The sequence below is a fragment of the Amborella trichopoda genome, chromosome 12 (genome assembly GCF_054954075.1).
Source record: "Amborella trichopoda isolate Santa Cruz 75 chromosome 12, AtrichopodaSantaCruz75HAP2 v2.0, whole genome shotgun sequence".
Lineage (NCBI taxonomy): Eukaryota > Viridiplantae > Streptophyta > Magnoliopsida > Amborellales > Amborellaceae > Amborella > Amborella trichopoda.
Window position 1 is genome coordinate 2,311,445 of NC_142347.1, and position 26,406 is coordinate 2,337,850.

The 26,406-nt window shown below is 38.3% G+C and overlaps 1 protein-coding gene across 20 annotated transcripts in view; it reads left to right on the top strand.

Annotated features, from left to right (window-relative positions):
* Window positions 1–3,239: 3,239 nt before the first annotated feature.
* Window positions 3,240–26,406, top strand: part of LOC18433750 (nuclear pore complex protein) — a 72,703-nt gene continuing 49,536 nt past the window's right edge. For 2 of the 20 annotated variants that reach the window (XR_016046097.1, XM_020666849.2), the window contains exons 1-5: window positions 3,272–3,387; window positions 3,575–3,817; window positions 4,886–5,220; window positions 13,517–13,586; window positions 19,434–19,549. Coding sequence is in view for 17 of the 20 variants with exons in the window: in XM_020666849.2 (XP_020522508.2) it covers window positions 3,738–3,817; window positions 4,886–5,220; window positions 13,517–13,586; window positions 19,434–19,549 (601 nt within the window). In the remaining 3 variants the exon portion in view is untranslated. Of the gene's footprint in view, window positions 3,818–4,885; window positions 5,221–13,516; window positions 13,628–19,433; window positions 19,550–25,387; window positions 26,045–26,406 lie in introns of those variants that run through there. The other 18 variants (XM_088854098.1, XM_088854104.1, XM_088854099.1 and 15 more) reach the window with 16 other exon arrangements.

The following is a 26,406-nucleotide window of genomic DNA, read 5'->3' on the forward strand; positions in this document are numbered from 1 at the left end:
TGTCGTGAAAAACCTATGCTTGGATTGAGGAACAAAGTGAATGTGTAAGTAAATAATATAAAGTAGTAGCACCCCACACTCTAGTCACCACGTTATGGTTTTTATTCTCATCACTAACTCCAACCCACTAACACCTTAAAAAATCTAACTCCTAGTTTACTTGAAAAAACAGGTAGGACTGTCTTCCCTACTGAATTACCAAAAAAAAAAATACTAGTCAAATATATATAATTAATCCCTCATTATAGTTTAATTAAGGAAATTGAATTTGCTAAATATAACACAAGTAAGTTTGGTGTCAACAAGACAGGGTCAAGAAAAACAAAATTTTTGATTCTATTACAAATTTATAATAGGATTATCCAATAATAGGAAATCCTATTTTTAAAAGTTTGTAAAAAGTCTCATTAATGTACTATTAAGATATTTTGCATGTGCAGATATATAAATTTAATTAAGATAAATTAACCACCGTATCCATTTTTCAACTCTTGTTGAAAATTAATATTAAGTTAGTATTGTGGTATACTTGGCCTATTCATTTTCCTTGGTTAAATTTTAGTGAGCAATTAATTATATTTTTGTTGTATAATAGGGGGTGATTTCATGGTGAAATAATAATACAATGAAACAATATTCAATAATTATATTATGGGCCTTTTTGTTTGACCTCAATATTTTAATATATATTATTTTCATTCTAATAAATAATTACAAAAAAAATTGAAAACACAAATTAGGTAGTGTTTTTTTTCGCTCGATTACTGTAAAATGTCTATTTTAGTGAGATACCTAGATTTAGGCTTCAAAATGATTTTTTTTTTCTTTCTAAAGTGTTTATATAACTTTATTATCATTAGATTAACAATGTTAAAAAAATGTGATTTTGAATTCATTAAGGCTTAGATCTTGAAATTCACCAAATGGGTAGTCGAGACTCATTGTTGGTCATGTTAACCATATCTAAGATTTAAATTTTATTTTTTGAAATTTGCTATTGCAATGAAGAGAGTACCTATGCAAAATTTTGGGGTTGTATAAATGCTATAAATATAGTTTCATTATATTACAATGACACAATGATATGAAATCATTTCCCTTATATAATTTGTATTAATTTATTGTATATTTTAATACCTATTGATGGTGAGTGGAGTAGAGGCTGTAAATGGAGAGTGGATTTCTAGTGTCGAGAAGGCATTAGGCACCGGAAACTCTTTTTTTAAGAGCACATTTGGGCAGTGCCTTTTCATATTAAACCTCAAAACAATAAAGAAATGAAAAGTGGTTCATGTGGGCTAGATCTCATTTATACATGTTGTCCAGAGGTATAAAACATCAATCTTAAAAATAGATGCAAATAGGTGGTCTATTTAAAAATAATTGAAACTAACCGTCCAAATGCTTTCTTGATAGAATTATTATTTTTTAAATTTTAAAATTTATTATCTTTTTCACTTTCATTATTCCATATTAGAGTTTACATGCCCTTTAAATTAAGTCCAAAAATTCATCTAAAAAATAGATTTTTAAGAGGTGACTCATTTATACATGGACTCATAGAAACCGTGTCTATAAAAAAATGTTTCATCAGGCATTTGTAGGTCTCCCATAACTTCATCAAAGTATATAAAATAATTTTCAACTTAATATGTTTTTCTTTTTCTTTTTTAATTATTTTTACATATCTTTAAAAAAAAAATATCTCTAACATCATTCAGGTAAGGTTGGCCACCAAACTAGTGAGGGATCAGGTCAAATCAAAACTGGTTTTATTGTCAGTGGTAAGGGTTCAACCTAATTTAGAAAATGATGAAGTTTCTATAAGGCATCTGCTCTATAAAAATCAAATAAAGCCTCACCATAAATCCTTGTATGGAAAGCACTTTTGGCCACACAAATTTTCATGATGGCTCTAAAATCAATTTCAAATACCAATAATAAATTTTGAAACTAAAAAATTGTACAAATCTTGTGGATTTTTTGTTGGAAATATAGCCTATCAGGCACTTTTATCCTGGGAATTTTTTTCAATAATGGTATAAAAGCCATATTGAATAGTACATGTGAAATCCCATGCAGTTGACATGAGGGAATTCTATATACTAAGATCCAGTTTGGAGCTTTTATAGGATGTTGCGCTGGAGGGAAAACCCAGTGACATGTTTGGATTCTTTGTAAGAATTATTATTTCTATATTATAGATGTACAAAATTATTTAATTTCTAAATATCTTTTATCAAGTTGTAGGAATACTTGAATGACATCCTATTATGGGAGTCATTAATACACTAATGACAGGTTTAGCTCATTGCATATGATTAACAGTTTGGTGACAACTTGTTAATCTTAATTGGCTGCACTTAACAAAATTAAGGCTAGAGTTATACTTGGATCTCAACTCCTATAAACCATGAATGTGAGAGATTACAAAAGATGGTTCTCTATAAAAGAGGTTAACCCCTCAAGTAAAATAGAGAATGATAGAAACGAAGTGAAGAAGATTTACCAAGAAGATTCTCAATGTAGTTTTTACCTGATGGCTTGGTCTATAGGTTTTGGTATGGAATCTTAAGTCTCTTGTGTGATTTAAAGACAGATCCGAGTAAGTTGATTATTTATTTATTTGTTTATTAATTTTCATTATTGGGACTAACATCATTGAACACTTATTTTTAGGACGAAATAGACAAGTCTAGATAATTTGTTAAATATACTATAATTTTTTAGAATTTGAAATCCTAATTATTTTTACAATCATAATGTTCAAGTTGTGATGATAGATGCAAATGTTTTCCCATGCTTGAATTACAATTTTTGATGAATCATTACGTAAGGCTTTATTTTTGATAGGGCTGCGGCCCTATCAAACCATTGTCCTTAAAAAATATTAGTAAAATAATACGAATAATATTTAAAAATATAGAATGTATTAAATGCGGTTGCCTATTTTGCTTGGCTAGTCGAATCGATCAAAACTAACATGTTAGACTGGCCAAACCTGACCGAACATTGACTCTTATTGCTTTTGATCGAATTCAATTTTTTACTCTAGATTGAACCAATCAAAACACCGGCAAGTAGTCAAATTAGTCAGATCACCGATTCGATCCGATCTTAATAACTATGTGCTCGGCGCTTGGTGTGGTCACGGAATTCACCTTCGGAACCGGTTCACCGCCCGAACCGGTTTTGAAGGTTTAAGGCAGGGCCTTTGGTGGGGGTTTTGAAGCGGAGCTGTAAAAAGGAGGGAAGAAAAGAAAAAAAAAGAAAAAACAAATAACAAAAAGAAATAGATCACCTCCTCATTTCCATAGCGGTAATGTATGCCCTACGTCGGCACAATCGCTTTCCCGTAAGTTTAGGGTTTCAGAGTATGATTACTTTGTAAGTTGTTCCTTTGGATGTGTTAATCGTCGCAGTTAGCATTCCTTTCTTCTGTCTGCAACATTTTCTTTTAGTTTTCGATGGAGAAGTTAATGGTCATTTTCTCCGATTTTGCGCTTCAAAAGCAAACTTCGAGCTCTGAATCTGTGGTTTGACATACTTCATTTTCCATGTTCACCATTTATAGGTTTTTGTTGGAAGGGAATGATTGAAGAACGACTAGGCCTAGCTCTTGAAGTGGGGTTTCTTGACATTCATTTTTTTTTTCCACATGTAACATTTATTATTAGCCGGAGCAGAAGAACCAGTAGGGAATTGGGGCTTTGAAGTAGAAGAAACACATAAAAGATATGGACCTCGAGATGGAGAGCGTCATTTCAGATTCTGATGAGCAAGTTCGTCAAAGCAGAGAGCAGTTTCGTCGTTATGGGTAACACATTTTTAGCTAATTATTTTCCGCCTTTTCTTGTTAGTTATAATGGCTTCGTGTTAAAGTGATACACATTTACATACTTAAACATTGAGAGTGCTGGAAAATCCTAATCCTTAAAAGTTTAAAGCTTAAAGTATGGGGTATTGGATACGAAATTCATTTTTCTTAAAACTAGTATTAGATGTGAATTTCCATTAGTCTTTATCTATGTTGTGCTTGTCATTTTGAAGATTATACTTGTATCAAGCAAAGCATGCCCTGGGAAATTATTGATCCGACTTTGTCATGTATTTTTTCATTTGTGTTTGTCTCTTTGATCGCTTTACGTATGATGCCAATTGGGTTTCTGTATCCTCGAGAGAGATGACCTGATTGATTAATTGCCTGATGATTATTTACTCTTTATTTCATTGAAGCAGTGAATTTTTAATTCTCTTTTTGGATATTTAGTCCGAATTGGTGTCTAGCTATTGTATCACAAAAGTGGTAAAGTCGATCAACCTTTTTGTTGACTGGTCACTTGCTTTAGAGGGAAGGAATTACGATTAATCTCTAATCACAAGTGACCATTCTCATAACCATGTCTGATTTGATAGTCACCCTCATAAAACCAATAGAAAGGAAAACACATGTTAAACCCGATCTTTTCCTTTGAATCTTACCTGATTCTTGTCCAAGTCCTCCAAAAATCTTTCGAAGTTTCTTAAAGACATTCAAATCTTGGTGGAATAGTACACGCAAATCAATTTGATACTTGGCTAGTTGGTGCATGCTGGTCATCTTTATCTGTATTTGTGTACTTGTATATAAATATATTTTTGTAAGTAAATGTGTTTGTGTCTGCACACCTGTTAGAAAGATGCATAGACACATTTGAGCCCTATCCTTGAATTCTGTGTGTCCTAGAAACTGTTTCATAGAAATGTATTGGCATGTCATTGCTGGTACAGAACTATTTCTTATCTAGTTAATGAAGGGTTTATGTAGGCATGCATTTTATGTCTATATTTTGTTTATTTACCTTACCATACAATGCTTAAATCACAGTTTTCGATGTGCCTGCAGGAAAAGACAGTCATCTTCCAGCAAAAATTCGGCTAAGTCTTCTGAATCCAGGCCCATTTTTGATGGCTGTAACTTTCAAGGACTACCTAATGCTGCTCTTTTCCTTGAAGACATCAAACAAGAGGTTGATAATTTTGATGTCGATGCATCTTATGTTTCCAAGAGAAGAACTTCTTTGGATGGTCAGCGGTCATATGAGCTAGATGGGACGATTGAATCAGCCCGACAGGCCCGAACACCTCTCAAACATTTCAAGCATGAGGATGAGTTGTGGGCGGACAGTGGAGAGACTACCTTCTCCTTATTTGCATCCCTTATAGACTCTGCTCTTCATGGTGGTCTAAATTTCAAGTTCTTTTCATTTTTTCTTGATGTATTTTCTTCAGTAGTTCATTTTGTACCTCCTTGTGACAACATGCATGCTGAGCATTTAATCATTTTAATATTCTTTGTGACTTGGGAGATTTCTATGCATGTTACATTTGCCTTATGGAAATCGTTTTGTAGATATTTTTTTCATGAACTTCAACCAAATTACTGGGGTGCCTTATATAATGTGTGTTGAACCAGATGCGTGGATCAATTTTGAGGTTCCATGATGCGATGAGTTCATGACTTGCTGCTATCCTGCACAGTACATAAGACTTACATGAACATGAAGAACAATCCCTTACTCTGTGTTTGTGCACGTACATGTGCATGTGCGCATGTTGCATGGATGTGAACATACAGACTGCTAAATGAGTGGATACCTTAGGCATCCATTCATGGTCACATATGTTAAGAACTTAGAATAGATAATGCATATATGCAATGATATAGGACCAAAGCAATTGGACCCTATATGAGTGTATCAAACTTTGGCGGGTTTCTATGGATTTGGAAGAAGTGGGTTAGGCTAGTTTAGGAGTCCTAGTTGGGTTGGGTTGGGTTTATAACTGGAATTAGTGTCCTAATTGAGAGGCTTCTCCTAGCTACTTTAGGATTCTGCATACGTTAGGATTCCTTCTAGAAGTAGGAGTCTTAGGAGGTTTAGGAGTATGACAAAATTTTGGACTGCAATGTCTTGAGGATATCTATGTCTTCCTAATTCAAATATGGGAATATGAGATCTAAGTAAGGTAAAATTGCTATGGTGATATAAGATTTGGTATCATTTGTAGAACTATTGGGTTCGTTTTAGAGGGTGTTATCAGAATTTGCTTAAACCTTACAGGTCAGCAAGGGTAAATAATTGATTTGAAAGGGATTCAAGTGAGATAACTGCTAATTTAGGGTTGGGTGGCTTAATGTTGTAGGACCATAGGTTATGGGTCTAGGAAGGAGGTGGACTATTGTAAAACCCCCAACTTGTTGCATTCATGCTGGTGGAGGGCTCGGTGCGTGTACTCTCCTTGGTGCGACCAACAACCAAGGAGGAGGCTTGGTGGGTGTTATGTAGAGCCTTGTGCTGCCTTGTGGTATGGACTGGCATCCCACTATGAGGGCGAAACACGAGCCTTGGGCCAACCGACCAATTGTGTTGGACAAGGCAGGTGCAAAGACTAGTGTGTGTAGGCTCAGGCCTCACTGCCACAAGGGAGAGCTAGATGTGAGGTGTTGTGCCCGAGCTAGGGGGCTTGCCAAATTCAAATTCAAAAGGAGGTAGCACCATCATTAGAGGGCCACTGATTTGGGTGTAACGGTGGGCACAAAATGGGGGACTAAGTCATGGTGGCTAGAAATGTGGGCAGTTAGAGCATAGCCAACCCTAGTTGCAGCTGGCCACCAGGTGGTAGGCCATGCAATGGGGTTGGCTAACACATGTTTCCTTGCATTTGAAATCAATATTATAATCTGAGGTCTATATGGACCCCATGCTTAGACCTTGAGGGGCACCTAGCGTAGTGCCTTGTAATTGTACAGAGTAATAAAATTGGCCATGCTCCTTCTTGACCTTTTTGTGCATTTGCTTGTGCAATTGGTGGGTGAGTAAGGCCATGCTCCTTCTTGACCTTTTGTGCATTTGCTTGTGCAACTGGTGGGTGAGTAAAGCCATGCTCCTTCTTAACCTTTTTGTGCATTTGCTTGAGCGACTGGTGGGTGAGTAAGGCTGAACCTGACCCTTAGGTAGTTTAATTTAGGAGCCAGGGCCGCGTAGTTAGGCTAGATGAGAAATAGCCTTGTGGCAGTTGGTATTAGAGCAAGGCTTATCCGATCTCTAAGATGTGGCCCACATACTAACCAATCAAATGATTCATGTGGAGGAGAGACTCTTGCTTGACCCATATTTGCTTGGAGCGAGAGTAGGAGTAGGGGTGGGGTGGGAGTGACAGATTGACCATGCTGTCCAAAGCGCATTCCGTATAATTTATTAGATGATAAATAAATTGTTAATAGAAAATTTTCAATTTTTAAAGCATCCAAGCATTCAATAGTATTAGTCCCAGGGTATAAAAAATTATTAAAAAAGAAGAGCGCATATGGCATGGTCCGGCAGGAGCATATTGCACATTAACTCCCCCTGGCGAAAGAGCTACTTGGGAGGATTCTTTTGATTTGATCTTTTGGGAGCCACTTAATAATAAATAGATGATTATTTTCACAAAAGGAAAAATGAATTTTGAGATCTTCAACACTTCGATAATGCCCACTAAAGGTTGGACAGCCCTTGTTCAAACTTGGGAAGATATTTTCTTCAAGCACATAGAGTGAGATTTGAATTTGCTTTTCTTGAAGTTGGTCCCTAGCAGTTTTTTGAAAACTAGATCGGTGAAGTGGATCGTTCACCCCATTGATCCATGTTGTATCGTTGGATCGATGATCCAGATTGGCTTGATTCAGTGACTCAGAAAATATTTAAAAGTCAATAAAAAATAAAAATAAAAATAAAGGTTTATGGGGTGGGAAGTTTCGGGGGGGGCCTAATAATATTAAATGAACTAAAAAAAAGGCAAAAAAGATATAAAAGGGGGGTTTATAGGGAGGGAATTGGGCTGGGACCTATACCATCTCAGAACTGGTTCGATCTTGACTGATTCCCCATCCAGTTTGGGGATCTGGTTCAGAAATCACCGGGTTTTAAGACATGGTGTCCCTAGGTTGAAAAGGTTACACCCCCCAAAATTTGGGGTTTAAAAGATACTCCTAACTTAGGTTTTAACCGAGGGAGCAAATGGACAATATGCTTCTGCATGAGCAATATATCTTTTGGCAATAAGAACTTCTATTAAAATATTTAAAAATGTAATCATTAATATTATGATGAGGCATACATTGATGCAGTTATAACATCACAATGTAGTTACTAGTTATGGCTTTATCCTTTATGCAATCATTATGGTGTAGTTTGTGATATGGCAAGTGTGGCATAAGATCCCTATGTTAGGGATTGAGATCCCCAATAAATCCTACAAAGGAGCACTTAATTGTGATCGTGGAGCGAGATCGCCACCTTAGTTGGGAGATCCTGGTGACTATGGCTCGACCAGATGGTTGCTTGATTTTCTGCCTCAAAAGTGAGCACCTTGGCTCTCACTACTGAACTATATAGATGGTGGCAGCTTATGAGCACTCTAGTGCACTTGGGAAACCCGTATGAGCGAACTAGAGGTCGACTTTGCTTCTTAAGTGACATGTTCAAGGAGAACCTCAAGATGCTGACTTAGGAGCTTAGCCTTGTCAAGAGGGCATTGAGTAACTCTCCTAGCATATGTGAGTCGCCTAAAGTTCAAGTACCCAAGCCTAAACCTTTCAACAGAGCTAGGAGTGCCAAGGAGTTAGATAATTTTTCTGCGATATGAGCGCTTTTAATGCTACTCATGCTCGAAAGGCGGACCAGGTGACTGTGAGTGACCACCTTGTACCACATTGTAGATGCCAATCTTTGGTGGCGGACACACACCTTTGATGAGTCAAGACCTCCAGTGGTGAGTTAAGATCCTTTCTCACTAGGTAATGCTACTTGGATTGCAAGTGAGGTATTGCCAAAGCTCAAGTACAATGCCACTGTGCCGGGTACATGAAATAGTTCTCGAGCTTGAGGCTCATAATCAAGACTATGTCAGAGGTGGATAAGTTATTCAACTGTAGCCATGGGCTTAAACATGACTGAGGCATGAGGGTGTAAAAGATCTCCTCGCAGGAATGGCTAATGTGGAGAGTCTTTTGGACTATGCGCTTATTGCCTTGTTGCAGGGTTCCTGGTAAGGGGGAAGAAAGCTGGTGGGGATCCAAAACAAGAAGCAACAGGGTGACACAGAGGGGAGTCTCCTAGCAGGTCAGGGGCCAAGAGGGGGTTCTCGGGCTGCTTCATCTGAAAGGGCCCCCACCGAGTTAAGGACTGCCCTCAAAGGTAGGCCCTCAGTGGTGTCTAGTCTATGTCTGAGAAGGAGGAAGAGGTGGAATTGGCCACTTTTCATTTGTGTGCTATGCAAAAGTTGAAGAAAGTACCAATCAGAGGTGGCCCAATGTCCATGAGGTCACCCTCACCCTAATTGGTAGGGAGTTGAGAGTGATGGTTAGCACTGGTGCCACACATAACTTTGTGTGGGATCAGGAGGCAGCATGACTAGGCTTCAAACAGGTTGGGGACCCTAGCAAGATGAAGGTGGTGAACTCAATGGCCTAATCAGTTGTGGGGATTGCCAAAGAGGTGTTTGTTAAGGTCAGAGATTGGAGTGGGTGCATTTCAGTTAGATGACTTTGAAGTGATCCTTCGGTTGGGCTTCTTAATAATGGCCAAGGCTTCAGTTGTGCCACACCTTGGTGTGGTGACTATTATGGATTAGAGGTACCCTTATGTGGTCCAGGTGGCACAAAGAAAGGAAAGATGTTGTTCGCGCGGCTGTTGAAGACTGGGTTAAAGCAAGGGAAGACCACCTACTTGGTGGCTCTCTTGACCAAAAAGAATGAGGATGGCGTGGTGGTGCCTCGTGCAATTGAGTGGCTCTTGAAGTAATACACTGACATTATGCCCCCAAAGCTTACCCAAGACCTTGCATTCTCGCCCTACACTGGATCATTGCAGTGAGCTCGAGCTGTGTGCATACTCACTAACTTTTGCCCCTTGTCTTAAGCCCCATCAAAACTGGTTAAACTTCGTAAGCAGTTGGATGAGTTGTTAGATGCTGGATGATCCTAGCCATCCAAGTCCGCTTAGAGGTTTAATTTCTCTTGATTTGACGTGGATTGGGACTCAACTATCTGTACTTTCCTTAACATCTTAATGTTTTTCACATATGTAAATACTTACTTTATAGTTTTTTGTTGTGATTAAAAAATATGGAGTATTGAGTTTGCCTATATTGGGACCTTGGTGATTGTGGGGGAAAATGTTGGGGTTTGTGGCCTTTAAAGGTTGTGAGAGCATGTAAACGATATTTATAGTGGATTATACACTTCAGTGGGAGTGTATTGCTTTACTGATTAAGGGTGTTAGGTTAGGTGGTCTATGACCCTGATCATATCCAAAACCCATACTCTTGGGCATGTGGCACTATCGAAAAGGGCTTATAGAGGATTTGTTGAGGTCGGAGAGATGTCAAGGGATATCTTGTAGGCCAAGAGAGCTACGTAGTTAGGGTTGAGAATGGATCGGATCAGGTCCAAATCCACTGGGATCGGGATTTGGATTCAAAAGTATACATGGTATCCGGATCCGATAAGATCCAAAAATAATAGTATATATTAATTTGTATCTATGAAATAATATAAAATAATATATAACAAAAAATATTATATATATGTATTTTAATATTTCAATAATTGGGTCGCATCCGGATCGGATCCACCTGTACCCAGATCCGATCCAAATTACTATTTGGATCGATACCCAGATCCGGATGGGGTCCGAAATTTGGGTTTCGGATCCAAATCGGGTAAATTCTCAGCCCTATGTGTAGTCTCTTGTGTGTGGATGAATGCCTGTGAAAGCAAGGCTAAATCGTAAACAAACTTCCGTACGTGTATATGATAGACACATTACCGGGAAACAATCCTCAAGAGTGATGCTTGTACATATGCATCGAGAGTCCCCCTTGCATTATAGTGATACATGCTAGACTTGCTCTTAAAGGGGCAGCTGTAATCCACATTCGAAGACTGTGGTTCCATTGTTTATTGGCCTCCTTCGACAAGCAATTGGATGAGAAGCAATCTTAGGCTTCAGCTGTATTTATTTTAATCTGCAGTACGATGGTTGGTTAATTCAATGTTTTTGTACTAGACAAAATCTTGCTAAATGCAAACCTGGTTTCCAGATTAGTCCACATATGGGAAACTCTTCTTGCTAAATAGTAATTTTGGTAATTATCATCCTACTCATTTTGTTGACTTAGTGGAATGCATAGCTTCTGATTTCTTAACTATTGCTGCTTTAAAGTGGTGAGTTGGTAATTAGTTCTCCTCTAAGGCAGTTTATGCTAGGAGTATTGGATTGTTTGTGTCTCTATAGATACCAATCAGGAAAAGATGGCCATTAGAAGACATGTTTTTATGGTGATAGACTTCATGTGACTGTCGAGTGTCATATACGTTCTTGGTTCCAATGATTCTTATTTTGGTCCTATTAGCTACATATGGCATTATATATTGTTTTTTATCTCTTTATGATGCTTTCATGGATAAAGATTTTCATGTGGAAGGCATGGAATTTAAAATGATGCCAGGTCAGGCAGTCTCCAGGAGCACAGCCAACTATCTCATGATTTATACTTACCCAGCATTTAGGCATAAAGTGTCATGTTTAGGGCAAGCATGGTATTGTTTTTTTCTCCATTTTAAAATGCCTGTGAATGAGTTTCTCACAGCTTCTTTGACTTTTTCTTTTCATTAATTAATCTCGAAGCGATTTTTTTTGCAATTTTTTTTTTTCTAAACTCGTTTTCTAAATTGTAATTTTTTGTGTTTGAAAACTTTGAATGTGTATGATGTACTACCCAAAATTTATTTGCTACCATGGAGTACATTTGAACTTTCCAACTTATTGTCTTTTATTTTGAAAGTTGAACATTGAAAAATTTGTTAGTTCTCTGTTTATATAGGTTGGTCTAAATAAGGGTGTGGACCGTAAACTTTCCCTTAACCCGTCCCTAGCTCGGGTAAAGGAGGTGTGTTGTGTTAGGTAGCAGCTAATGTGAAACTCTTCGAAAACTTTCCATGATTCCTGAATGGCGTCATTGAGGGTATGACCCTTGATAGAGTAGAATGGCGGGTAAAGGTTTTAGTGGTGATGATGATGATGATTTGTTATATAGGTATTTTTTTACTCTTATTGTTACTTCTTCCAAGGCATGAAATCATTGGTGGCTTTTCATTTTATTTTATCATTTTTATGACTTGGACTGTAGAAATAATTAGGTTTAAAGGTTGTCATTTGGTTTGAGAATCATCCCCCTAAATGAGGTTCTCACTCAGGCTCGACAGGGTGCCTTGCCCAAGTTGCCTCCAAACTCAGCAGTATATATTAGTCGCTTATAATTAATTAGAATGTATTTAATCTTTGACTAAATCAGTTATACTTGACTCAGTTAGTTTTGTATGTACTTTTTATGGTTTCCTGATTTTTAATGATTTTCTGGTTTTTATTTTTGTTTTTTTCTGAAAAATGATCTTTATCCAGTTTCTTTTCTTTCTTTCCATTTTTGCCGGGTGGCCATGCCCTGTCCTGAAAATGTAGCTTCTGGGACACAAAATGTGGCCTGAGGGCCATGCTAGGGCTTGACCACCATGGCCCAAAGGTCAGGCCAGGCCTAGACAAGGGCCATGTCTAGAATAGGCTGAGGCCCGTGGTCTCTAAAATTTTTTAATTTTTATTTTTATTTTTATTTTTGTTTGGCCCTTCCAGGGCGGGACCGCTGCGAAGGCCTATCTTATGTTTACCTTTTATGATGTTTATCATTTTCTTTTTCTTTTTTCAAGTATTTTTTCCTATTTCTCTAGATTTTTTAACTCTTTGGCAGACTCAGCAAAGACTTGGGTGAGGCGACTCGGACTCTCCCAGGTGACTTGGCTAGCCTAGGGGTCGAGTCCCGTTGCCGAGCTGCACTGTATTACACGAAAGCTTTGTTTATCCAGGGCTGGATTTAAATGTTTGTTTTTGATGGTGCAGCCTGAAGGCCATTAATGAGATTTTGTTATCAATCTCACAAGATCACCAGGGGACCTTTCATTTAATTGTAAAACAGTGAGGAAAGTGGATTTTTGCTTATCCTCTTCTCTTTGGAAATGTGTATAGTATATGGTATAACATTGATCGCCATTAGAAGATCAATCATATTTTGTTTGGCAAAATAACCCATCTTCATATGCAGCCTAAGTTAATTTCCTAGATTTCACTTACCAATTTTTGATTCTCCAAGTAATGTTAGTGGAGAACACCATACAGATTAGCCATCCTAATTTATTGACTCGGAATTGTTGATTGTCTTACTGACTTTTCATTTTAGATGTAGAAATAATAATTGCCACTTTGAGTTATGTAGAGATTGTTTCTGAAGGGTTCGATCTAAACATCACTGATTTTTTAGAAATTGGTATATCTCACTTGAATAATGGTCTTATGGTGGTAGAAAATGAGGATTTATGTCTCAGAATGATCAATTAAGCATGTGCTTATAGTTCTAATTCTTTGTAATAATTTGAAAACTGCAGGATTGATTCCATTTCCCGATTTGATTTTACAATTTGAGAACAAATGTCGAGAGGTATCTGAGCTCATCAAGTATGTCAGATGGCGTGGAATCTTATCATTTGTACTACAGTGTATATGCATAATTGAAACCTCATATATCTTAGTCTGTAGTTGAATAATTTGATTGTTTAATTGTGATACTATACTCTTGTTGGTATATGCGTGAGGCTGTATGAATGTCCCAGGCTTTATATATTTGTGTGTTGTTTTGTGTCAGTTCAACTCCCTAATAGCTGTAGTTGTGGCTGATTGATTTCTCTAGGAAGCTCTTGTTCTCATCCATGATGGTTGTACTTCGTAGCTTTACCAAATAACGAAAGCTTATTGCATATGATCTTTTCTGCTTGTGCCAATTTCAACCAGAAAGGTCTAAATGATTCCAACAAAGAAAACATAAGAACCCTTCAATGCAACTCTTTTTAGATTGAAATCAGATAAGCATGAGTTTCAATATACGACACTTGTTTAGAAAGACTTACGAATTTATAAGAGCCTGTCGAAGATGTAAGTGTTTGGATCCATTTTGTATAATCTAAAACAGTACACAACTCAATGTGGCATCCAGGGTGAAGCCAGGGACATGTCAGCCCAAACGTGGCACAAAACCTTGGGAAAGACAAGGCGTGCCATACCCATCCTCAATATGACACAAAGCACTAGAATGGATACCAGGATACCTGTATTTCCCAAGCTATTTAAGGCATATCTCCTGTCATGTGAAGCCTCTTTGAAGACCCCCTAAATGGTCTCATAATGCAATGACACATCAAAATACGCTATGGGAACCCCTCCACCAACTTTGATAAAATTTGGACCTTTCGTCTGCCCAAAAGTTCATACTGGCGTTGAAGACTCCAATCAAAGACTCCCTAGACACAGCCTCAGAATCGGATGAAACTTGGAGGATCATCAAAATGTGGCCAGGGGAATGCCTCCACCAATTTTCATTAGATTTGGACCTCCCAGTGGCCTAAAAGTCCATGTTTTTTTGTCATTTGAAGACACCGATCAAACACATGCATAACTGTTGTGGAATAGGATGAAACTTGAGGGATCATCAAAATAGGCCCAAGGAAGCTCCTCCACCAATTTTCATAAGACTTGGGCCTTGCAGCGGCCCAAAAGTTCATGTGCCGGTCATTTGAACACACCTGGCAGAGCCCCCGTCTAAGAATGGGATGAAACTTGGAGGATCATCAAAATATACTCAAGGGAACCCGTCCATCAACTTTCATAAGATTTTGACCTTCTGACAGCCCAAAAGCGCCGCTGGTCATTTGAGAGTATGGTCAAAAGCTCGATCAACTGTCTCAGAATGGGGTGAAATTTGGTGGAAGTTTAATCTAATGCATTGTAAACCAATCCTCCGAATTTCAGCCTATTTGGACACCATTTGACCTGAATTTTGAGGATATGAAATCGAACTCTGCAATCCTTCTTGAGCTCCGTAGTCATTAAACCAGAAAGTGTCATTGATCGATGGCATGTCATTACAAATTATCTCCGGTTGCCATGATAATCGGTGGCTAATTTCAAGTCATTCTGACATTGTTTGGTCTACTTTTGACAAAGCGATGTTCTGAGAGAAGCCCTAAGAGCCCTGTCCGCCCCGATGACAGAAACCCCATAAGATAATCTCCAGTCCTAATGGAAGTTTGTAGGTTTGTAATCTGAGGAATTATAAGCATTTTGTCAAAATTTCAGTTCATTTGGACTCGATATAATGCACTTTTCGAAGAGCCAAAGTTCAAGGTCCAAAAGGCCCACACCACTGGTTGTTTGAAGCCACATTACCGCCTATTTGAAGCCTTCACTGCCTGTCGTTTAAAGCTAGCTGCTGTCATTTGACAAGCCTGCTGCCTGCACATAGACTGCATGATCACCAGAACTTCTTTCTCTGATTTCTCCCTCGTATTTGGGTATTTTGAGCTGAAATTTGGGAAGAATAATCTTCTTTTGTTGCCCTACAGACCCATAAAAATACTGGGAGAGATTATCTCAAGATTGGCGAGTAAATCAAAGATCAAATCAAGGGTTGCAATGGGCCTGCTGCCTGCAGCAGACTGCATGACCATTGAGGCTTGTTTTTTCAATTTCGCCCTCATCCTTGGGTCGATTTAGCTGAAATTGTGGGGATTTGTAGCCATTAAAGGCTGTGAGAGCATATAAATATAGTGGATTATACACTTAAGTGGGAGTGTGTGTGTTGGTTGATTGACCAAGGGTTGAGTGGTCTATGGCCATGGCCAAAGCCTTAACCATGGGCATATGGCACTATCGGAAAGGGATTATAGATGGTCATCCCTTGTTGAGGTCGGAGAGATGCCCATGGATGGTTTGTAGGCCAGGAGAGCCTCATAGTCTCCTGTGTGCGGATGTAGACCTGTGAGAGTGGGGGTTAAATCTTCAACAAACTTTCACACAACATGTACATATGACAACCACATTGTCGGGGAGCAACCATGAGAAAAAATACATGTATATATGCCTAGGGAGAGCCCCCTTGTAATATAGTATTATGTGCTTGACTTGCTCTCAAGGGGGTGGACATGTAATCTATAAGCTGGGACTACGGGTTTCTATTTTTTATTGGCCAACTTTGACGAGCCAATCATGAGCCCCTGCATGAGATTGTAAGTCATGGGTCTCGTAGAGTCGGTTTGAGAAGATACTTGAGAATGATGGTTACTTGGTCGGGTGAAGTGCCCTTGTAGTCATTTATCTTGACCATTGGTACTAGTCAACTTCTAGATATTTTATTTTCAATTTAAGAAATGTTTCTATGAATTTTAGAATTTTTAAAATCAATTTTAGTCATCAAAACCTTAAAAGGGAGTTTCAGATATTTTAGAACCATTGAGGGGTAGTATAGTACACGTTGGGTTCCATGGATCCAGGCCACATATGTGCTAGTACCCACATGGATGGGGCGTGGAGCCCATGGTGGCCCATACCATATATTTATTTTTGACTTCTACAACTTTAAAAGAGATAAAGAAGTTCTAAAGAGTTCTTTTAAGATTGGTCTTATCCTAGTTTGACTAGAAGTAGATATGGATCACAGATTCAGGGGTTCTTAATATTCCTCCCTAAATCATAATGGTTGATATATGAAATAGATGGTTCAAATTTATTTCTCTGAACTCATAGATTTCTTAAATTCCCATTGGCCATGGTGAGTCATGATTGGTTAGGCATACCTAGGGTGGGCCTTGAGGCCTATATAAGGAGGGGACCCCCCTAATTCTCTGCACATCAATCTGTAGTATGGCTCTCTATTTTCTCTCTCCTCCACGCCCTCTCTCTCTCTCTCTCTAAGTGACACGCCACCCCCATAAGGCTTTAGGGGTGGCACACCCAACTGCAGTTAGGGTTTAAGAGTGAGGCATGCCTAGCAGTAGGTTTAGTTAAGGGGAGGTGCCACAAAGCAGCATGCCCCAAAGAATTAAAAAGGGTCTTTTGAAAACCTAGTTGTCTCATGCTCTCCTAAAACCCTACTTTGTGAGGTATTCCTAAAGATTCCCAGCTCAGAAAATTCACCAAGGCCAATAGGATTTGAGTCCGCTAGCTGTCGGAAAATCGGGTGTGGGGTGTGTTAAGTCCTGTAGGGTTGACCATAGGCATTCTCGAGTAAGTCTTCCCGGCTGTTATTTTGTTTTTCAGTCATATTTGCTTATTTATTCTGAATTTTCAGGAACATTATTTGTACATAAATTGTTAATGGAAGCTTGTTTTCCATTCTTGGAATATGTCTATTCCATTTGACAGTAAAAGAAAAGTTCCTAGGTTGTATTTAGGGTTTGTTTTCTTATTTGCAGTAGGACATCATGGCACTTATAAGTGGAATTATATTCATTAATAAAAGAAAAAGACAAAATTTTTAATTTTATGGCCTTGAATTCCACATAGCCACTTCTTTCAGAAATTTGAGGGAGAATTATCCTTTCTCGTGCACTTCAAATCCAGTCAAGAGTTCCAACAAATTAAATCAATATAAAGGTGCGGTTTGAGCCACAATTCTCAGGTTGCAAATAGATTGTGTGCATATGAATAGCTCATGAGCAGTTGATCCTGGTAAAACCAAAATGCCATCATTTTGGGGTGTTTTAATTGGGAATCAAGTCACCAAGACCCAACTTAATGCATCATCATCCCACCAAGGGAAATTTGGCACACCACGTAAATATATCAAATTGGGGACAGAGCTACCCCAAATATATGACACTCCCTTGTAATGCCACCGGTGGTTCGAAACACCAACTGACCCATGTGATATCTTGGGCAATCTACCCACATTTCATTCCAAACTTTCCCATCACATCTTAGGTAGGAACTAACCCTATTCCACCCCTCTTTGGCTATAAATGTCCCATGCACTGGCCATTTGGAGGAGGGGGTCTTGATCATTTCTAAAATTCTAAAAGAGAACAACACCTAGAGCCTTGGAGAGCAAGAGAACAGCAGAAAGCTGAGAAAGAAGAGGGAGAAAGTCCCAAAATGAGAGAGAATCCTAAGAAATTAGAAGGGAGTTGAGACATGAGAGCTAGTACAATGTCTTACTCCGAAATTTTAGACCTCGAGACTTCAATTTGACCAAGAAGAAGATCGAAATCCAAGCTCAAACGTGGCCCCCTTGATCATCATCTCTCGAGGCAAAAGGAATCATACACTTTGTGAAGCAGGAGAATTTGAAGAAACATAGAAAATCAGCAAGAAACAAAGCTAAACACAAGTATAACTCAAAGAAACCTAGGGTTTCTTCTCCATACCCCAAGTTAGGGTTCCAAAAAGCCTAAGCTTTTCTCTCTTTTAATTTCAAAAAATCATGTGCAATTGATCCTCTCAAGGCCCCACACACCTTTTATATATTGTAATTCAATGTTCAAATACATTACATGTCCATACAATGATTAAAATGACCTATATATACTAACTTAAACTTAAATTTCATAATTACAGTTTTACCCCTATGAACAATACTCATAAAATAAATAGAAAAAAACATTAAAAAACCAACAATTCCTAAAAAACTAAAAACTCCTAGAAATAAACCCTAACTGAAACTGTAACATACATCCTTTGAAATTGAATAAAAAAAAAACAAAGAGCTATTTTTCCCTCCATCACTCTGCCATGTCACTTTCCCCTAATTCCTTTTTTTGGATATTCGTCAAATTTTTGTAGTGACTTTTACCATCCAATTAGGGGTTTTCTACTTGCCAAAACATGGGTAGATGTAAATGACTGGATGCTTGAGAGCGCCGAACTCTTCCTCAAACCCAAATTATATAAATTTTCTTGTGATTTGTGCTGTTAACTGTGTGTTATTTCCGATTTCTCCATTTTGGAGTAAATTTTTATAAAAATATTTTGGAAAATACTCTGTTGTGGCATTAGTAAGTTATATTAGAAACTGTGTTAGGTAACATATTGTATGACACAATCCAAAAAAAGCATAATTCCTATGTCACTATCACAGGACTTGTTTTTCCCCTGATATGAAACGCAAATATTTTATTATACAATTCAGAAAAAACCATGTTGTCTAGTTCTTGATTTCTTATTTTCCCTTTGAGTAACTCAATATGCTGTCAGACATGTAAGGATATGAGATGTCATACTTATCAGTATTTAGTGTGTGGCATGTATATTTTATATTGAAAGTGAACTTTGAATTCAGTTAATTATTCTGTCAAAGATGGCATTGTTTCTTTGAAGTTTTCCCTTATAAATGCATTCGGATAGTCTTGTGGATGTCTGAGATTGGATATGAAGTCATTTGCATGTAGGTCGCATTTCGGATTCATGATTCTTAGATCATGGTAAACAAATATGTAACACAAAACTAAATCCTTCTCCTTTTCATGTGATGTGCAGAGATGGGGCTACAGGGAGGCATCGGATTGTGGAAGATAAATTAATGAAGCGAAAAGCTCAAATTCTTCTTGATGAAGCTGCTACATGGTCGCTTTTGTGGTATCTCTTCGGGAAAGGCAATTATTCTCTCTACCTGTTGTGCTAATTCGAGTGCTTACAGTTGTCATTGTTGTATGGGTTAGTCTTTTAGTAATGTTTGGACTAACAAGATTGAAATTCAAAATGTGGGTTACAATTTTTGGTATCTGCGGTTGATGAATAACATAAATGCCACCAGTTTAGGTTTAAAAAAAAAAAAAATTGAATGCATTTGTAAGGTTATATTTTGTTCATATTGCTGAACTGCTATTATACGGCAATTGCTTAATCCTGGTTGAAATACTTATTTAAATAAAATCATTGTACATGGTCTTTGGTAGAATGATCCATGAACAATTCTGGAACATTGTCTGCTTCCACCTGAATTTTTTTTTAAAGGCTTTTCTATCAAAAACTTAGGGAGCTTTTTCCCCTCTTTAAGGTTTGTGCATATGCACAAACTCTTGTTTATGCATGTTGGGGGAAGGAAAGTGCGAGTGGGAAAGGGGGGTTGGGGGGGGGGGGGGGGGGGTAGGAGAAGATGTAAATATGCAAATGTTTGCGAGTTGCTCCATAAATACTTTCTGTTTGTCTGCTTGCAGTCATGTCAGTGGCATCCAGCTAGAATGAAATATGTTGTGCTCTTCTTTTTCCTTTATTTTATATCTTCAGTATTATCGGTTTTGATTAACATGAGTCTAGCTGAGATGAGGATATTGAGATGGATGAGTGGCAAGACAAGGAAAAATAGAATTTGAATGAATACATTCGAGAGAACTTTGGGGTAGCCCTAGATAAAATGAGGGAAATTTGACTTAGGTGGTTTGTTGATGTGCAACGTCAACCTAGAACATCATTAGTTAGGAGAGGTGATTTTGTTGAAATGAAAGGCTCTGAAAGGGCTAGGGGAAGGCCCCAAAGGTCATGGGTGGAAGTAGTGAGAAAGGATATGATGAGTTATGGTCTTATTGAGGGTATAGCCCTTGATAGAGCGAATGATGTAACATGATTCATGTAACTGACCCCAAATAGTTGGGATAAGTCTTGGATGATGATGATAAATGGTGATGATGATGATGATATCGAAGTTCTGATAATAAGATTTAAAATAGTTTGAAACCAATGTTATTCCATTCTTATAACTTCTTTTGATTTTTTTGTGGATGGGAAGCATCTTCAACTTTTGCTGCTTGGGATGGCTCTATAAGAAGTTTTAAAGTGAAAAAAGCTAAAAATAAAGGAAAATGTTAAAAATGAAATGACCTATGAAAATTGCTAGTATCATCATCATCCGAGCCTTATCCCAACTATTTGGGGTCAGCTACATGAATCTTGTTCCACTTCAGGATTCATGAAAAGATGTGGCAAACTTTTGCACTGGCTGCCCTACCTAACACAACCCTCCTTTATGTGGGCTTGGCTCTGGCCATGGCAGAGTGCTATTATGTAGGGAGAAGTTGATTTGTAAGTTGTCATGAGTCAAGATTCTATGTATGACTGAGTAATTTAACTACTTTCTTGTTGACATAAGGGAAAATAACACAAATATCCCTTTAATTTTGTGGTATTAAAAAAATGTCTCCAATTATTTCTATTTCACACGCATGTTAATTTTTTACCCTTTTTTATTTTTTCCCAACATCAGAACTCCAAGATCGAACCAGTATGTACCCTTACCTGGCTTAGATCTTGGTACATAACTTTTTTTTTTTTGGTACATAACTTAATGTTTTGAACCTTTTTTTTTGGGGTTAAATATGCGAATTGGAACTTAGTTCCGAAGCACTTTTTCTTTCTGAAAAAATGTGGTTCAGAACTCCAAGTTCTGAACTAGTTTTTTCTTTTTCTTTTTTCTTTTGATAGGCCAGTTATGAAGTACGAATTCCAGACCAGGGGATTCTTGATTCAGGACCAGTTTGTGACTTCAAGTTTTGCGCCGTGTGGCCCCACAAAAAGTAAATGCTTTTGAAAAGATGGACCTCGTAAAGTACATCTTGAAATAAAAAAACAAAACGATTTTCCTGGGAGCCAATATACACTTTGCACCTATTAGAGCAAAAGGGGATCAGTGGGGGAGCATGGGGTTGGAGACTCGAGGTGGCAATTGATTGACAGGTCGAAGGGCGCGAGAGGCAACTTTTCAGAGAAAGGCAATGGTGATGTGATCGTGGAAGGCTGGTCATCATGAGTGGAATTGAGTATCAATTCAGGGGATGAGGAAGGCTGGTCATCATGAGGGGAAGCTTAAGTGTTGGTGCAAGGAAAGAGGGTCGTGGAAGAGGGAGGTAAGTGTCAACTAGGGGTTGATGGGGACTAACTTCTTCCATGGTCAAGAAATACCTAAAAGAGATTGAAATTGATCTCGCACATAGAATTAGAGCTGGGTGGGTGAAGTGGATATGTGCGTCTAACCTTTTATGTGATTGCCGCATACCATTGAGATTGAAGGGGAAATTCTATAGGACGGTTGGAACATTAGCCATGCTTTTTGGGGCGAAATGTTGGGCGGTCAAGAAACAACATATCTATAGGAAGAGCATAGATGATACGAGGACTTTGAGATAGACGAGTGGCAAGACAAGAATGGATCGAATTCCGAATGAATATATACATGGGAACTTAGGTGTGTCTTCAATATGCGATAAGATGAGGGAAGGTAAACTTAGATAGCTGGCCATGTGCAGCGAAGACCTAATATAACACCCATTAGGAGGTGCGATCCAGTTCAAGTGGAAGGCTGTAAAAGGGCAAGGGGAAGGCTCCAAAGGTTATGGATAGAAGTAGTGAGAAAAATGTGGTGACTTTTGATCTTACTGAAGGTATGGCCCTTGATGGATAATAATGGATGAACATGATTCATGTAAATCATTTGGGTGATGATAATGATAATGATGAGGGTAATAAACATCATTTTGGAAGTATGGTGTAAGGTTGATGGAGGTATGGTGCCAGCACTAGGTGACTACAAGAGGTTGGGGGTGAGAGTTGTGGGTAAGGTGGTTGGATTAGGGATTCGTGCAGGTGTGGCAGGGCTTGTCTCATTAATGGGGGCTTTTAAGGAGGTTTCATCTGGGTTTGGGATTGAGGTTTGGGTGGGGGATGTTATAGTGGGGGTTAGGGTTGAATCTAGGGCTTGTTGTGTTCTGTTGGTCGAGCATAGGGCTTGTTTCTTTTCTTGGGTTGGCGGCTACGGTTCGTGGCGTGGTGGGAGACATGTGGCAAGGTCTGCAATTTGTTTTTTTCTTTGTTTGGGGGGGAGCAATGCATTGAGGCCTGATGATTCTGTTGGTTCGTGCTTTTTGCTATGTCGTTTCCTTGGATGGCATTTGCAGACCACCAATTGCCATCCCCCTCTACGTTTTATGTGGTCCCTGGATCATTGTTGGGAGCGCTGTTGCTGTGCAGTGGTCTGTAGTTGGAGGTTGGTGGTCCATGAGAGTGGAGGGTTGGGTTTGTGGTTCAATGAGGTTGGATATGGAGATGGAGTAGCAGAGTTTGTCAATTTGGATGGTGATGTGGTCAACCAAAGTATGCAATGGATTGGATGAAATGAGGATGATAACAGATCCAAGTGGCAAGCCATGTGATTGATTTTGATCAAGTTTGATGAATCCTCCGCAAATGTCTCCTATGGCTTTGAAGGTTGTCAAGTACCAGGCAAGCAAAGGAATGTCTTGGACGAGGACTCTTTCCTGTTAGGGATGATGGCTGAAAAGATGGTGTCCACTGAGAGAGATAATTTACCTCCTCTGAAATTAAGGGTAGTGTTTGTGATGGTTCTACCAGCGATTTCCTTGGAGGGGAAAGTGGATGGGTGTATCTTTTGGATAGAGTATGGCATGATATTTGGGCTAAGTTCCTAGTATAGACAACCCACTTTCAAATGTTCTTGACTCTCGTCCCTTGGAGGGGAGATGCAAGCAATGCATGACTATTTCAGGAGATCAGTGTTTTGTTAAGGAAATCTTCCTGAATCCTAAGGAGTTTGAAATGAGATAGGTATAGACAAGATGGTGTGTCTGCGGGTAGGGACTGGGGTTTTGGAAATTGTGGTTTGTGCAGCTTGTTCATAGGGGTGGCTTCGCTATGTGGGCTCCCGGGAGTTGGGAGTTGGTATGATTAGAATCTTTTGGTTAGTTTGAACAGGTGGATCCTTGGGGACCAACTTTTGGTCTTTGGTGCGAGTAGTGGGGGCTGGACCATTGGATTTATTCGCAGGACGTATATTATGTTCCAGTACTAGTTGTATGAGGGAGGTAGGTGAGTTCCTAGCATTTATTATTGGGAGGCACCTTTGGCATGCTTAAAGTTCATACTGCTCGTCTAGAAAGAGCAAGGTGCAAGTCAGGGGGAGGGCCTTCCTCTTTCCGAGGTGAGAGGGGTTGAAGAGGACGAAGGAAAACGAGCTCAGAAGTAAGAGGATATATAGATCGCATATGTCAGATGTTTGCACGGCTTGAAGAAGATACAGGTTGCGGAGCTTCATACATGGATTGTTCTAAAAAGGATTCTCGCTTTGGTGCCTTTGCCTTGAAAAAACGTTTATCTTCACTTGGAGACGAGTATCTATTCTGATTTCTGAACAGATCTTATACCACATTTACTGAGAATTTGATCTTCATTTATGATGATGATTCTATCTAAGAGCGTTAATTCATTCACTGGCTTGTGTTAATTTGGTAACTGCCTTGTCTCTTCATGTCATGAGCAGTCTCATTTGTTGGTTCTAGCTTTGCAATGTAAGTTGCGTAGCCCCCTGGTAGCCTCTCTTGCATTTCCATTAATACTTGTATATTCTTAACACATGGGGGCTGTATCGTGTAGACCCTGATGTGGATAGCAGATACTGCTAGGATACTTAGATAGAAAATGACAGTTTTTTTTGGTATAGTTAGCAAAAATTCTATCAATGTATTTAAGTACTCTACAAGTGCATTTTCATCAAATGACTCTATGTTTGAGTCTATGTGACATCACAAAATTGACACTAAGGAAGAATTTTTGGACACAGTCATGTCGCTGGATGATCTGCTATTACATTGGTCTCCCTCTGAGTGATGAATACAAACCAATAGATTGATGAGGATTGAAAATATCTCCTAAAAAATGCTTGTTAGTCTCCAGGGTGTTTCACTTCTTTCCTTGCCCAGGCAATAACATTCTTTGGATCTCCTTCTGCCATCAACTCCCTCCATTCTGGTCTTAGCCCAAAATATTTAGACGATCCATAATCATCCCAATGAACAAGCTCACAAAAATAAATATAAAAAATACTGCTAAAATGTGGTAAATACATGCCGTCCATTTAAGGAAAACAATAAATGGTGTTCGATTGAGTCTTTAGGGTGACCCGAAATTGTGTCAGTGTTGTCATTCACCAGATGAGCAATTAAAAGCTAAGCAAATTGATTTTTTGACTTCTTTAAAGGCTTAGACCTAAAATGGATAACTGACATTCACTGCATTTCTATCTCATGAAGAAATCCATTTTTTAGGTGTTAATATATATCATCATCATCATTTTAGCCTTTTCCCAATTAATTGGGGTATATATATATATATATATATATATATATATATATATATATATAAACAAGATAGGTTATGTTGGGAGATTTTGGCCCATGAGCTAATGGTATAAATTAGCTCAGGGGCATTTGCATGCCTTCCCCAAGTTTATATTTGTATGAATAGAGATGGTAAATGCATATATTTATGTATTGTACGTTCTATGAAACATTTATCAATGTGTTAAATGGGATACTCATACCTGTCTGCTTGTCTTGGATTTCAAGTTATAAGGAGTTGTCTCATGAGTCTCCATATCCATGTTCATAACTAAATCTATGCCTGGGCATCGTAGCCCTATAATATTTGAGAATGATGTATATGTCAAGTTGTACTCATAAGTGCAGGCAAATGCAGTCATATAGGGCCAATGATGGAGAAGACAGAAGAACGTGCCGTACGAAAGAGAAGAAGGGTGAAAGAGCGAAGGGTTAGGGTAAAGGAACAGAAAGGCAAAGAGGTTTTGAGAAGGGTGAAAGAGAGAAGGGGTTAGGGTAAAGGAACAGAAAGTCAAATAGGTTTTGCAAAGACTTTCTCCTTCCTTGCTCAATTGTCCACCATCATATTGCCTCTCTAAAGACATGTTGGTACTTCTCCTAGGTCACAAATGGATGAAGTGCTATATGTACAGTTTGTTACCTGTCTTTGAACCAAGGGACCCCCCTTGGTAGACTTCATAATGTCCCACAGAAATGCGTATAGATGGGACATTTGTTGGCTTTCATCTTTTAATGTCTTGCTCAGTTCCATTATCTTGGATTCCATAACTGAAACCATTGAAAATATAATGTAATGTTTATGTGTTCGCATGTTTGTGCTTTTCACGTGTCGAGGAATCATATATTTGCACAACCAGTTCATGTCATTGGTTGTGCCATAGTTGCTTGGGAGCGGGAGAAGGAGCAGGAGCATGGGTGGGAGCAAGAGTGGCAGTGACAGATCGACACATGCAAGAAGCTCACTAGGTAGGGAGAGCATTCCATACAATTTTTTAATTAATAAATGAAGAACGTAAAAAACTTGATTATCTTTTATTTTAAATTCCTGTAATCCAATAAAATACAATAAAAGAAGGGCAGTAAAAATGGGCAATAAAAAATAATTATGTAGCAATTTAATAGTAATTAATTAAAGGTAATATTCTTATATTCCTATTAGGTATAGTATATAAAACAATAATCTCAAAAAATACAATAAAAACTATTATGATGAGGCATATCCAGATAACTGATAACAATACAAAGGAGGTGAAATTTATTTATAAAAATGAGCTCAATTTACAATTTCATACTTTAAAACATCCACGGGCATAGCATGATACTTTATG